This window comes from Protopterus annectens, chromosome 9.part0 (assembly GCF_019279795.1).
Source record: "Protopterus annectens isolate FY-2018-M chromosome 9.part0, PAN1.0, whole genome shotgun sequence".
Classification (NCBI taxonomy): Eukaryota; Metazoa; Chordata; order Ceratodontiformes; family Protopteridae; genus Protopterus; species Protopterus annectens.
In genome coordinates, this window is record NC_056743.1 from 1,333,953,633 (window position 1) to 1,333,966,435 (window position 12,803).

Sequence of the window (12,803 nt, forward strand, 5' to 3'; positions counted from 1 at the left end):
GAAGGAATGAGTTTCATGAAAAACGGCAAGTAGCACATCATTTGTTAAATGGAAGATAGTGGCATTATATAATTACTCTGTGTTCGTAAATTACTTAATTATGTGAATGATATTCTTTTTTATGTGAAGAACCTCATGGTCCAGTTCGAACTTCAGCTTGGCTTCTGCTCCTTGGAGGGATAATGGTTTACTACTAAAGTTACTTATACTTACTACTAACTCACTAAGGGTAATGATTTACTTCTAAAGTTACTTATACTTATTACCAACTCGTTTAGGGTGATGGTTTACTACTAAAGTTATTTATACTTATTACTAACTCACTTAGGGTAATGGTTTACTACTAAAGTTACTTATACTTACTACTAACTCACTAAGGGTAAAGATTTACTTCTAAAGTTACTTATTACTAACTCGTTTAGGTGATGGTTTACTACTAAAATTACTTATACTTATTAACTCACTTAGGGTAATGATTTTCTACTAAAGTTACTTATACTTACTACTAACTTTCTTAAGTTATGGTCTACTAAAGTTACTTATACTTACTACTAACTCGCTTAGGGTAGTGGTTTACTACTAAAGTTACTTATACTTACTACTAGCTTGCTTAGGGTGATGGTTTACTACTAAAGTTACTTATACTTACTGCTAACTTGTTTAGAGTAATGGTTTACTACTAAAATTACTTATACGTACACTACTAAAGTTACTTATATATCCTGCTAACTCATTTAGGGTAATGGTTTAGTACTAAAATTACTTATACTTACTCACTTAGGGTAGTGGTTTACTACTAAAGTTACTCATACTTACTACTAACTCGCTTAGGATAATGGTTTACTACTTCTTCTTTCGGCTTTTCCTGTTTAGGGGTCGCCACAGCAGATCACCTGTCCTCTCATGATTGGCAGTGGAGTTTTACAGTGTCGAGTTGTCAGCCTGGTGCCCAACCTTCCACAGAAGGCACATGTACGTATGCACTTACACCTAGGGCCAATTTAGAGCATCCAGTCCACCTACAGCATGTCTTTGGGATGTGGGAGGAAACTGGAGCACCCAGAGGAAACCCACTCGACCACAGGGAGAACATGCAGACTCTGCACAGAAGGCACCCCAGCTGAGAATTGAACCAAGAACCTCTTGCTGTGAGGCAGCAATGCTAACCGCTGCATCACTGTGGCTTCCCAGGACAATGGTTTACTACTAAAGATACTTATACTTACTACTAACTCGCTTAAAAGTAGTGATACTGTTTGGCAATGGAAATTGTGAATGACAATGTCCAAGTGAAGATTATATACAAGAAAGATCAGTCTACTAAGGCTGTGAAAGAGTGTAATACTTTGGGGATCATCCTGGAAACAGACCAAGAGCTGACCTAGCATGCCCACATCTTTTATATGCTATGTAATATCTACAAGTTCCTTGAGCTTGACCAAGATGTTTGTCTGCTTTATAATCCCAGGGGAGAAGTGGTACAGTATGCTCTATTTCCTGTTTTACCCTGCTGCATGGGATAGGTCTGTTCACTAAATGTAATGAAGGTGATCCTTGATATGGCACATTAAAGGACAGACAGGTTTGATACTACTAGCTTTCCCTAGTAAAAGTACTATGTAGAGATTCACATGCGGGTTTGACCTTGCTAAAACTTTGAGTTAATTACAAAGTGCTTAACATTTTGTTCTGTGCTAGCTATACAATGTATTTTAAAAATCTTGCAGGAAATGTATTTAGATTTCTACCCCAAAGTTTACAATGATTACAGATTAGAGTTCTGCTTCATGGCAGGAGAATTTATTCTGCAGTGAAGGAAAAGTGCTAAGGTGATTTATCCCTTCCATTTGAAAATGTCTTTCCCATAATAAAATGTCTTTCCCATAATATTCAGAACCCCATCCCTAATTCCTGTTCACTCTCTCTATAATCAAGTCTGATTTTCTCAATAAGCACTGATACGGATGCGATCTATGGCACTCTGAACTGTTGAACATCTCTTGTACTGTATCTCCATATCATTTATGAGAGGGGTTGTGCAACTCTACATTCATTGTTTGCTGCAGTTTGGTTTCTTGTCTTCTTATTTTGTATTTATTCAACTATTTTGTATTTAAAATGTCACATTACTACATGGTAGTACTATGATAGACTGGGTCTTCTTGGGTTTGCCCTGAAAGATATTTAGTAGCATTCATGTGGGATTGTATGGTTACCAAAACTGTAGTTAAGCAAATGAAAACAAACAGAAAAAAACATGTTTTTTGTACTGACATGTTCACATCCATAGTTCATGTGGGAGCATACATTTTTCTCTAACACTACAACTTGGGTGAGAGGGTATCAGTCTGTATATCTGTTGATGATCCTATACTGCCTTTCCTTAACATTTCTGGTTAACCACCGCACCAGGGACAATGTTTATTTGGTTATGGTACATTAAACTGATACTCACTTCACTGATATTATTCAGAAAGTTTTCAGAAACTTGGGGTAAAAAAACAGCATGGCCCAGTTTGATATGTGAAGCATGCCTCCCACACCTCTCATGTAAGGAGGGCTTTACCCACTGGACCACCTTATTTCTTTGTTTCTCCATTCAAAGAGATATTCCTAGTAATGTGTTGAGGAGCCAGACACCCACTGTGGAATATCATTTAGAATTTCTGTAACCTTTTTGATCCTTTTTTGACAGAGGTTGTCATGCAATAATCCATCTGTTCCATCTCTGTAACCATTTTGTGTAAAGATATGGAAGACATTTCAACAGCTTTTCCATGGGGGAGGAATACCTATACATCTAATGGGATACCACCAATATATTTTTAGCCAGGTCTCTGGTGAATGCTATCTACTCCTGTATGCAGTTTTGAGTAGTGTAACTCCCTAATTCAGGGTGGGTGTTACTATATTCTAATGTTTTTTACTGGCTTTAAATGATCTGTCAATACTTGTGATATGAAACTGCATTTTTACCTTATTGCCAAAATAATGTATCTAAATAGTATATTCCAGTCCTGAATGCTTATTACTACTTTACAAATAGGTCTTGTGTACAAAAACATATTTCATGGCCTGCTGGTTCCATGACACAGAGAGGGAGCTCTAACTGTGGGCAAGGCTACTTTGGTTTAGGTAGTGGTCATAATTCCTGAGGGCAAAGGTGTGGGATAAAGACTGAGCTGAATGTTTGCCATCTCACTTATCCCAGCAATGGTTTGGGATTCATTGCTTAAGATCGTAAGTCCTCAGTCAAGACAAGAGACATTCCAGTAAGCACTTGTATGACATTCACACACTGGGTGTTGAGCAAGACTGTCAGTATGGCTTAATAATAAACACTCGCATTTATCAAGTTTGTCAAGAGTATCAGAACTTGTCAGAGATTTGGAATGCATGGCTAAGCTTAAAAAGGCCCCCTGTGGTCATTAGCCTAGTAAACACCTATGAACATGCCATCATACTGGGTTCCTGTGATCTTTCCACTTTTCCTTCTTGCAAAGCCTCAGTCCAGAATCAGTAAGCTAGATAGGTGTCAGGGATGTTAGAACTAAAAAAAAATGTTACTTATTCTAGCGGAATGAAGTTCTATTCATATTGCATTAAGGCAGCGTTGAGAGCTGTAAAGTGTATGATGGGATACTTTCAGAATTATGTGCTGTGATACAAGACCACTGTCTATGGTACATATGTGTGCAGAGTTCTGACAATGATTATGCTTACACTGCCTGACAGATGCATTGTTGAGTAATAAACCAATGTGTAATGTTGTAAAAGAAGTCAAACATATGCAATGCTAGCATCACTGGAGTTATTTTATCTGCAACTAGCCATACACAGCACTTGCATTTGCTTCCTAACATGGGAATTCTAACATGGCTGAATAGGTAGTGCAGGCAGAGACATTAAAAATGTTGGTTCCAGAAGACAAAACATTTTCTAAAATTAACTTTTTGAGGAATAATTTGCTGTACCTTTACTTGCTTGACACTGGGATTCCACTCATTCATTTGTTCCATCTTGTCCACCAGTTCTCCATACAGATGGTCTACGGGCTGGTCTAGAATAACTTCCAGACGAAAGACTTTCCCAATGTCTGGCAGCACTTTGCTCTGTACTTTGTCACCTGTGACCTGCAGAAATAAAAGCAGGTATGGGTTTCATAGACAGAAATAACACAAATAGGTCTCATTATTTAGTAACTCTGCTTGACCGAAGAAGTATCTCTTCAGCTCGGTTACCCCACCAACTTCACTATCCTTAGGTGCCCTCTTCAACCCACCAAAGTTGTCTACAGTCTTACTGTCCACAGCCACCGGTAATAAAGTGCTAACCACAAAGAACTATCTCCATACACCACCCCTGAACCCCTTCCTCATTCTAAGACTGTACTGTTTTCTTTCTCTACCACTCCTTAACTGGAAAATCTACTGTTGTAGTATTATATACTCCTTTCACACTACCCTTCTTATACACAGACACACAGTCAGAGACACACACACACACACACACACACACACACACACACACACACACACACACACACACACTCATATATCCTCATCTTTTGGGTTACTTTTCAATTCCTGGGACATCTTTGTCCCCTGGGCCTGTTTGCAACAATCATATAACCTACTTTAAGAATGATTTTTGCTTGACCAGTGCCTGTATAGGGGAGAGGGATGCTTCTGTACTTCTGGGAGGGATCTCGCTTACTGGGTATCCCAGCATCCTCTTGTCTGGTGCTCCCACTTTCATACTTGGAGCAGATCTACCCATGCTACCCTTAGTGAGTACCTACGCATCCATTTTTCATAAAGCTGCTTGACCGAACCTTTCCAGGCTTTTAGTCCATCCTCTGATCCTCTTTCTTCCACCAGAATACATCTGTTTGTAGCTCTTCTTATCAAACCCTAGCTGCTGTGTTTATGACCAGTCCTATATTTTATTCAGGTTATTCTGCCACCCTAAGCCTCTTTACTCTGACCTCTTAGTCCTCATGTCACGGCCAGCCCTTTACCAGATTTAGGTTATTTACAAACAAGCAAAGTTTGATGCGAATTCCAGGTGAAAAGTCAGCTGTGTAGAAGCCAACCAATGCGCACCTTGGCAGATATCCCTGTTGTACCCTTCTCATTATTGTCCTCAGTGCTGACAAATCCCCTAGTCCTTTTATTATCAATGTTAACATTGTATTCCAGCTGGCACATTTTTCAGAGCCACCCCATTAGCTGCCCAAGTAGTAAAAGAGCAAACGCCATGCTGAAATGCAAGCACAGACTGTCTACTATATAATCCTCCAGTTTGTCACCTAATCAGTAAAAATGATCAGGCATAAGAATGCTGATGAGATGCTAGATTTCATCAAATCAACATAGCATTCAGCCAAAGGGAAATTAAATAAATAGCATTCTACCAAAAGGGAAAGTCCCTTATACTCCATTGCAGGAGACTGAGTGTGCAAACCCCATTCACTTGTACAGCAGACTCCACTATAGCATACAACCCCTGAAGATAAGCTTCCCTTTTGATAAATGGTATTTTATCAGCTTCTTTTGACTGGATACTATTTCCATGAGTTAACTTGCAGGACCTACTAAAAATCATCATTGTTCCCAATGTCTCTCTCATAAAGCAGTCATCCATCCTCTCTCTCAGAATTGAACACATGAAGTTCTGCGCAAGTCACTTATCCTTTAATCTACTTTCAACTCAGCCCAACTTTTATTATGGTACTTTTTTTAAAGAACTAATTAAAATTCATTACTAGGCACTGTAGGGGACATCTTGTAGACCTGTGGTATCTCTATTAATAAGGTGATGAGCAGGCCAGATAGTTATCCTGCTACATTATCGACTAGGTCCCCTCTACCTCAGGACGAAGACCATCTCAACCATAAGTTTGTTAAGACACTGGTCATCTGTACTCTACAGTTGCCCATGTAGCAATTGATGTCAGCAAAAGGTTACTTCCATTCCTGTAAGAAGAGCTTCCTATAAATGATTTTTGGTTTAGCTGACCACCTATATATATATATATATATATATATATATATATATATATATATATATATAGGGTCTTAAATATATCTTGTTGCCATCTTATAAAAAAGAACATTACTGCTCTGATAACATATCAGAATACCACAATTTAGTTTACTGTTTGGGATTTTGCTGTGTTAATTTAGTTTCTCAGCTGGAGTCTTCTTACCCCTTTGACACTGTAGCTAGAAAGGATGATCGGCTTAGTGTTCTTGTTCTGATCAGTACATTTCAAAGTAAACATGTGACCTAGCTGGGTTCTATCTAGTTGTAAATGTGGCACTCTGAGACGTAGAAATAGACCTAAATGTTCCAGATAGCAGAATGTAGTCTTGCCTTGTGTATATCTAAACACACTATCATCTTAATTAAACATACTTACCGTTACAATTTCTGTCTTCCATCCCTCCTGATCACTGAGAATGCTGATGGATTTTTGCAAGGCTTCCTCACCCTGTTTGACAAATGCCATTTCTGCTTCACTGTAGGGACGCTCCTCAGTCCTAGAACCTGAAATGGCAGTAGATAGAATGATTTGTGAAAAAGTTATTGCAGGAGTAAAATGCCACTTCTTGTTTGCATGCTTGGCCTCTTGCATTCCTATATTCCCTGTTGATGTCTTTGTCCTTCCCATGTTATCACCAGCAGAAAATGCATTCCTGTTCCCATAGTCAATGGCATGTACTTTGTTTCATAACAAGTATTTCTTGCCCCTGTGGGTATAAAACTATATCCCTTGTAAATAACTTAAAGCTAACCAAATTTCTCATATTGTTACTATATTCTCAAAATACTGTACTTTTGCCTTGTATATATTTGTATTGTATATTTCTCTCTGTTTTTGTACTAAGTATCTTACAACTTGAATTATTAGTTTTTTTTTATTTTTTAATTACTTTCCTGGAGCTTTTCTCCTTGGGTCTCCGCTGAAAAAGAGCTCTCTGGGCCCAGTCGGACTAACCCAGTTAACAAATGTAAAAATAAAATAAATAATAAATAAAAATATTGGGTCAGTATGATCACCAGCCATGTTGACCGCACTGACAATCCCTTGATGCATTCGCGGTATATTATCACAGCCCCCCACTACCCATTGTAAGATCAGAAGAATAGAGCTTTTGCACACATTTGCATAGCATATAACTAGTCCTAACTAATGTTACATACATTTTCTGCGTAAGTGCTATATACCTAAGGGCTTGAGTGGCATAAGTAGGCAGCAAGCATGAATGGTTAACATAACGAAAAGGATACTAGGTCTGCAGATCTTTTAGGGAGTGACAAAATATCATGGTTTAGTCGCATCACTGCTGCATACTCTTTTTCTTTCTAGTTTGTGTAATGGGATGATAAATTAGAACCTCTATCTCCTGCTCATCACATACTATAACTAGATGTAACCTGCCCTTTTTTACCCTTGGAGCTGAGCATTTTTAATACTCAGACTTCATTCCATTATCTGCTAATTGTTACCTATTACAATAAATAGGTTGTTCTTATGAAGTGATTTGTGGTATTTAACACCTGACCGAAGCAGGACTAGCTCGTGCCAGAAATGTATTCCCCTCACATTCCTCCATGATGGATTTAAGATGCCATCTTATTCTGTTTGCTAGTTACTCACAGAAAGGATGATGGTACATCTGGTAGTATGGTACAAAGAGTTAGGACAGACGTGATAACCAGGTTCATCATATGGACCTAGGTGTGATTCCCGCAGTCTTAGTTTGAAGGCTGTGTGACTAAGCCAGAACAAAAACTCCAGGTTCACTGCCGAAAAAGTACATAATGGATTTTACCTAGTTAAATAAATAAATAAATTAAATACTTGTTATTTATAAAATTTGTATATCCATAGTGCATTCTAATCTCATTCTGCCTGAAATGTGCTGCTTTGTTCTACTTACTCATGGTGTAGACCAATTTGTGTAAACAGAACAAAAATAAAAACCCATATGAATTAACTTATTGATTCAGATAGTTTGTAGAGAGGAGCACTTCATTTACATCTAATGAAAACAGTGATGACACTGCCAAAATATAAAGTAGAATGTTTTCAGCACTGGAATAAAAGCTAAAACGAATTAAACATCATAATACAAGTTAGAAGAAAGAGGTTAATAAACAACATGCTCCATTTTCTGTATATATCCATCTAATTTTGTTCACTGTTATAGTGAAGCCCATCCTTTTGCAGTATTAATAGCACAAAACGTTAAATCTGCCTCCTTATGTGACATTACATTTAGAACATAATCCAATGCTGCCTTCATTCACAGACAAGTATTAATACTGGTTCCTTTGGACCCAGCAAAAGAAAGAATGTGAACAATATGCCATTAACAGTCATTGGCAATTCACTTTTATGTCACTAGAATCAACCCTAAACCCCTTTCTGGAGAATTTTCTGCAGGGCTTGAGATGCAGAGCAGATCAGTTTTGTTATACTATCATGGCAACTTCACTGTTATAATTCTGTTGTGCATATACTACTGTGTGCTCTTTGTTTCTACTAAGCACAATTATATATGCTGTGGTTGTGAGGTACCTATACTTTCAAGCATTTAAAAGCTTAAAAATAATATCCCCTATTAAATCTTTGCTTGTGTTTGTATAGATACAGGTATAGATATAGATATAGGTATAGGTATAACTATAGATATAGCTATAGGTATAGGTACAGATATAGGTATAGATATAGATATAGATATAGATATAGATATAGATATAGATATAGATATAAAGGATGTGGCTACATAGAAAAACATTTACCAGCTTCTGGTTTCCAGTATATAACATTTGATGTGCCAAGGCAATAGTAAGCTGTGCCTTAAAGTAATTCACAAAAAGGACGTTTGCTGCCATACAAACAAATCTTGGTGGTTTATGCTAACTAAACTGCACTTTAGATCAACAACTGTAGTCTGGGCAAAATGAAGGTCTTCAGATAGCAGATTTGAACAGATGGCCTAAAACTATCCACAGTGTTAAATGAAATTGTAGCTACTGGGCAGGTTTAACAAGATGGATTCTGAGAAGTACAGCAGAAATGACCTTGAAAGCAAGTCCCCCAGGAGGAGTGGGGGTTCTGTGGGGCAGTATGGGCAGTGTGGTGTGTGTACTAAGTTACATTAGGAGGATATGAGAAAGACAGACTTACAGTAAATGGACGAAAGTGCTATAACGAGTTTATACAGTCGAACAGTTGTGCAACTGCCAATGAACAATGAAAGGACAATAATAAAATATGACTGCTAGGCATTTAGTCTGGCTACTTATCTTCCTCGAATCCTAGTTTAACTTACAAATATCTATCTTTTGTTCTAACTTGCACTATACCTAACTACAAAATTCATTAGTGTGTTAGCGTTAAAGCTATTCTGATGTACCATTCCTTGTATATAATACCCTACAAAATATTTTGTTAACTTAATTTTAAAATCCTGTCTTTTATTCTAATCTAAATTTATGCCACCCAGGTCTTCCTGCATTTTGAAGTGTATATTGCTACCATAATTTTATTCAGTCCCTTAATCCATATAAACCTTTCATTATAGTCTCTCACAGACTGCAAAGACTGTAGTAATATTAAACCAGAGTTTGCCAGCTTGCAAGTTTTATGTTCCAACACACAGGAACTGTTTTATGCCTGCAAAGCATACTAAGATGAATATTCTGTGATATCAATAAAACAGGCACATTGTCATTTGTAGCACTTCATACAAATTGTCATTTCAGGTTGCTGCCCCTAACTGAGTTGTATTTAACAGTTCTGCAGCACCAGCATATTTCTTAACATGTACCTGCAGTCCAGACTGTGCACGGAGGTGTTACTGAAGTTCATGCTGAAGCAAAGTAAGGCATGGCATGTTTCAGACAAAATAATCTGTTCTACTTACTGAGAATTGAGCTTCTTCTCCGCACTTGACTGACCCACTGACCAGGCCCTGTTCCTGTAAGCTGCTGTCGCTTCAGTTCTTGAGTGATGGCAACAGTGGCAGTTCTTCTCAAGGCTGAAAAATTAAACTGGAAAATCACTGTTGTTTACTGGTGACTCAAACAATGATGCTTTTACAAATGTTTCATGGGTACAAACACTAATTATGATAGGTACACAACAAAGCTTTCATAGCTAAAAATAAATGGTACATCATTTGCCACTATAAAATGGTAGGTGAATGCCTTGAGAAAATAAAATCCTGTTGGTGTTTCAGTAAGTTTCCAAGAATAATACTTTACTATTTACATGATAAAATGAGCTGTGCATAGCAAGTAATACGGGTTCCAGTTTTGCTAGCAATAAAAGCCTGTCTCAGAAAGTGTGTAAACCATAAAGGTCATCTCTGAATGATTTGCATCTCTTATCAAAATTCTGAATTATCCCTATCTTTTGCCTACAGGTGCAGTGTGGAGTTTAATACTAAAGCTGTGTCACCCCCAATGCAGCATTACTGTTACTTTTTGGTACTGGTAGCAGGAGGAGGAGGTTAAATTGCCAGTGTAGTTGCTTTGTGTACAACTCGTCTGTGTCTTAAAAAACTCCAGCTATACTCTGTCGTATATCGTCTACTCAGAGGCGTTCTCTGCTTAACATACAAGGCCATGTCAAACCCAGAGCTGCTGGACATGCTACACTTAAAGAAATCCCAATCCCTCAGAGAAAACACACTCCAGGGATCTAAACCTTGTCATCACAATAAACAAAACATGCTGGAGGGATAGCTTCCTGACACAGAGACTCCCCAGACTCTGGAATAGACTGCCCATACATATCAAGCAGAGTGCCTATTTGACCCTCTTCAAGGGGAACCTTGACGATTGGATGGGAGAAAGGAAATTCACCCCGGGGATCATGTCAGTCGCTCTGCTAGACAGGGGTCCAGGGAAGTAAATAGTGTGGGAAGAAATAGCCAGGGAATTGTTATGGCTAGGCTTGTATAGGCCCTAGGGCTGATAGCCTAGTACCAACCTATGAACCTTTGGTGGTAATAAAAACAGCTGTTTGAATAGACTTGAATATGAATATTCTTGTCAGTACATCTAGGCTGAACAGAGTTGAGGTGCACTCAGTCAGAAGATGCTGGAATCACAGATTTTAATTTAAGGGGACTAGAAGTAAAAATATACTTTCAGAACTTCCTGAAAGAAAATCATTTTCTAACACACCAGAAAAACATCATGTTTATAACACAAGTTAATTTCATAGTCTGTATGATAAAAATATTTACACGAAGAACTTGTTGGTGACTTCATACTTTACCATGACTATAGCAGAAAGGGAACTGTTTATGCTATGACCAAGCCACTGAAAAATGTTTCGTGTAACATTACAATATAAAAATTAATTCATTTGAAAAGATACTTTGAAATGCTCTTTTTTTTAGGGTTGGGGTAGTTATTGAAAGCAAATGTGTATGATATTAAATAATTCTGCTTAACGTTTTTAACCATAACAGTACAGGAGAAACCAGACCACAGTTGGAATTTAATATACTCTAACAGCAGCTGAAGTAAAAAAAAAAAGTAGAAAAAAAAGCTTAAGTGCTTTTCCTTCATTCTCCTTACTAAGAATCAACTAGCTCAGTCTGTCTTAGTCTTAAAGTCTTTTCAAAACACATTTGAAATCCTGTTTTAAGACTTCTCAGCATTACCTGTCATATTTCTCATGTGCTGGTATGAGATTCCTGCACACAGCTTGAAGGTTGCTGGCAGCATTGTCTTTGCTGTTTTCTGTTTCCTCTTATAGCTGAATTCCTTTATCTTCTCCAAGCTTGTGCATATATGTATTGAGTCGTCTAACTCAGTTTTTGTTGCTTATATATCTCATTGCTGAAGGATGTAATGATATTTTACACATGATTAGGAAAGGCAGTGTTTATAGCTAGTTCCCAGAGAGCAAGGACAAAAACATTTCTCTGCAGTTCTGTCACTTGGGAATTTAGCAACAACTCAGATAAAAAGATAAAATAGATCATTTTCCTTGACCCAGTGATTATGGCTAACAGTTGCAAGAGGCTTCATTAAATCTATACAATTCTTGGATGGTGTGCCTGTGCCAGTAATGGTTACTTGTTTAGCATGCTTATCCTTGACTAAGATGAAAACAGGGCACACTGCGAAGCCCTCTTTCTTCTTTTCAGGATTTCTTGCATCTCTGAAAAGAAGAGAATGCTGTATGACTTATATATGTGTATGTATGTATATATATATATATATATATATATATATATATATATATATATATATATATATATATATATATATATCAATTAGCTGAAAAACATCACTTCAAGTAATGCATGCATCAACACAAGACAAAGCATCTGGTAGAATAAAACTGCATCAGCTTACATTAAAGAAATTAGAAGAGTCTACAACTTTTTGCTGCTTCTGGACTGACCAGCATTTGTTTAAATATGTAAACTATATTAACATAATAGTTATCCCAACTAATGATGAAACTGAGGAGTTGGCTGTATCGTGCAGATGACTTCAGCTTACGTAGCAGACTTGGCACTGGACGGTCTGGCTGGGAGAACTAAAATTGAGTGCCTGGAGTGTGGCCCTCCTAACTTGGGAGGGCGGGGGTGTTTCCCAGGGAGACATGTATCTGTTGCTGACCTGATTGGTGACTACATGACTAGACAAGACAATCTGTGATATGAAAAAACACCAGTAGGGCCAACATATTAAGCATTCTACAGACACACACACACACACACACACACACACACACACACACACACACACACACACACACA

General features: G+C 37.7%; 1 protein-coding gene across 1 annotated transcript in view; it reads right to left on the reverse strand.

Annotated features, from left to right (window-relative positions):
* Positions 1-11,813, reverse strand: part of STAR (steroidogenic acute regulatory protein) — a 52,450-nt gene extending 40,637 nt beyond the window's left edge. The window contains exons 1-4 of the mRNA XM_044084305.1: positions 11,694-11,813; positions 9,942-10,055; positions 6,425-6,552; positions 3,975-4,133 (exon numbers count right to left, since the gene is read on the reverse strand). Coding sequence (XP_043940240.1) covers positions 3,975-4,133; positions 6,425-6,552; positions 9,942-10,055; positions 11,694-11,757 — 465 coding nt within the window. The 5' untranslated portion in view covers positions 11,758-11,813. The remainder of the gene's footprint in view (positions 1-3,974; positions 4,134-6,424; positions 6,553-9,941; positions 10,056-11,693) is intronic.
* Positions 11,814-12,803: the final 990 nt, after the last annotated feature.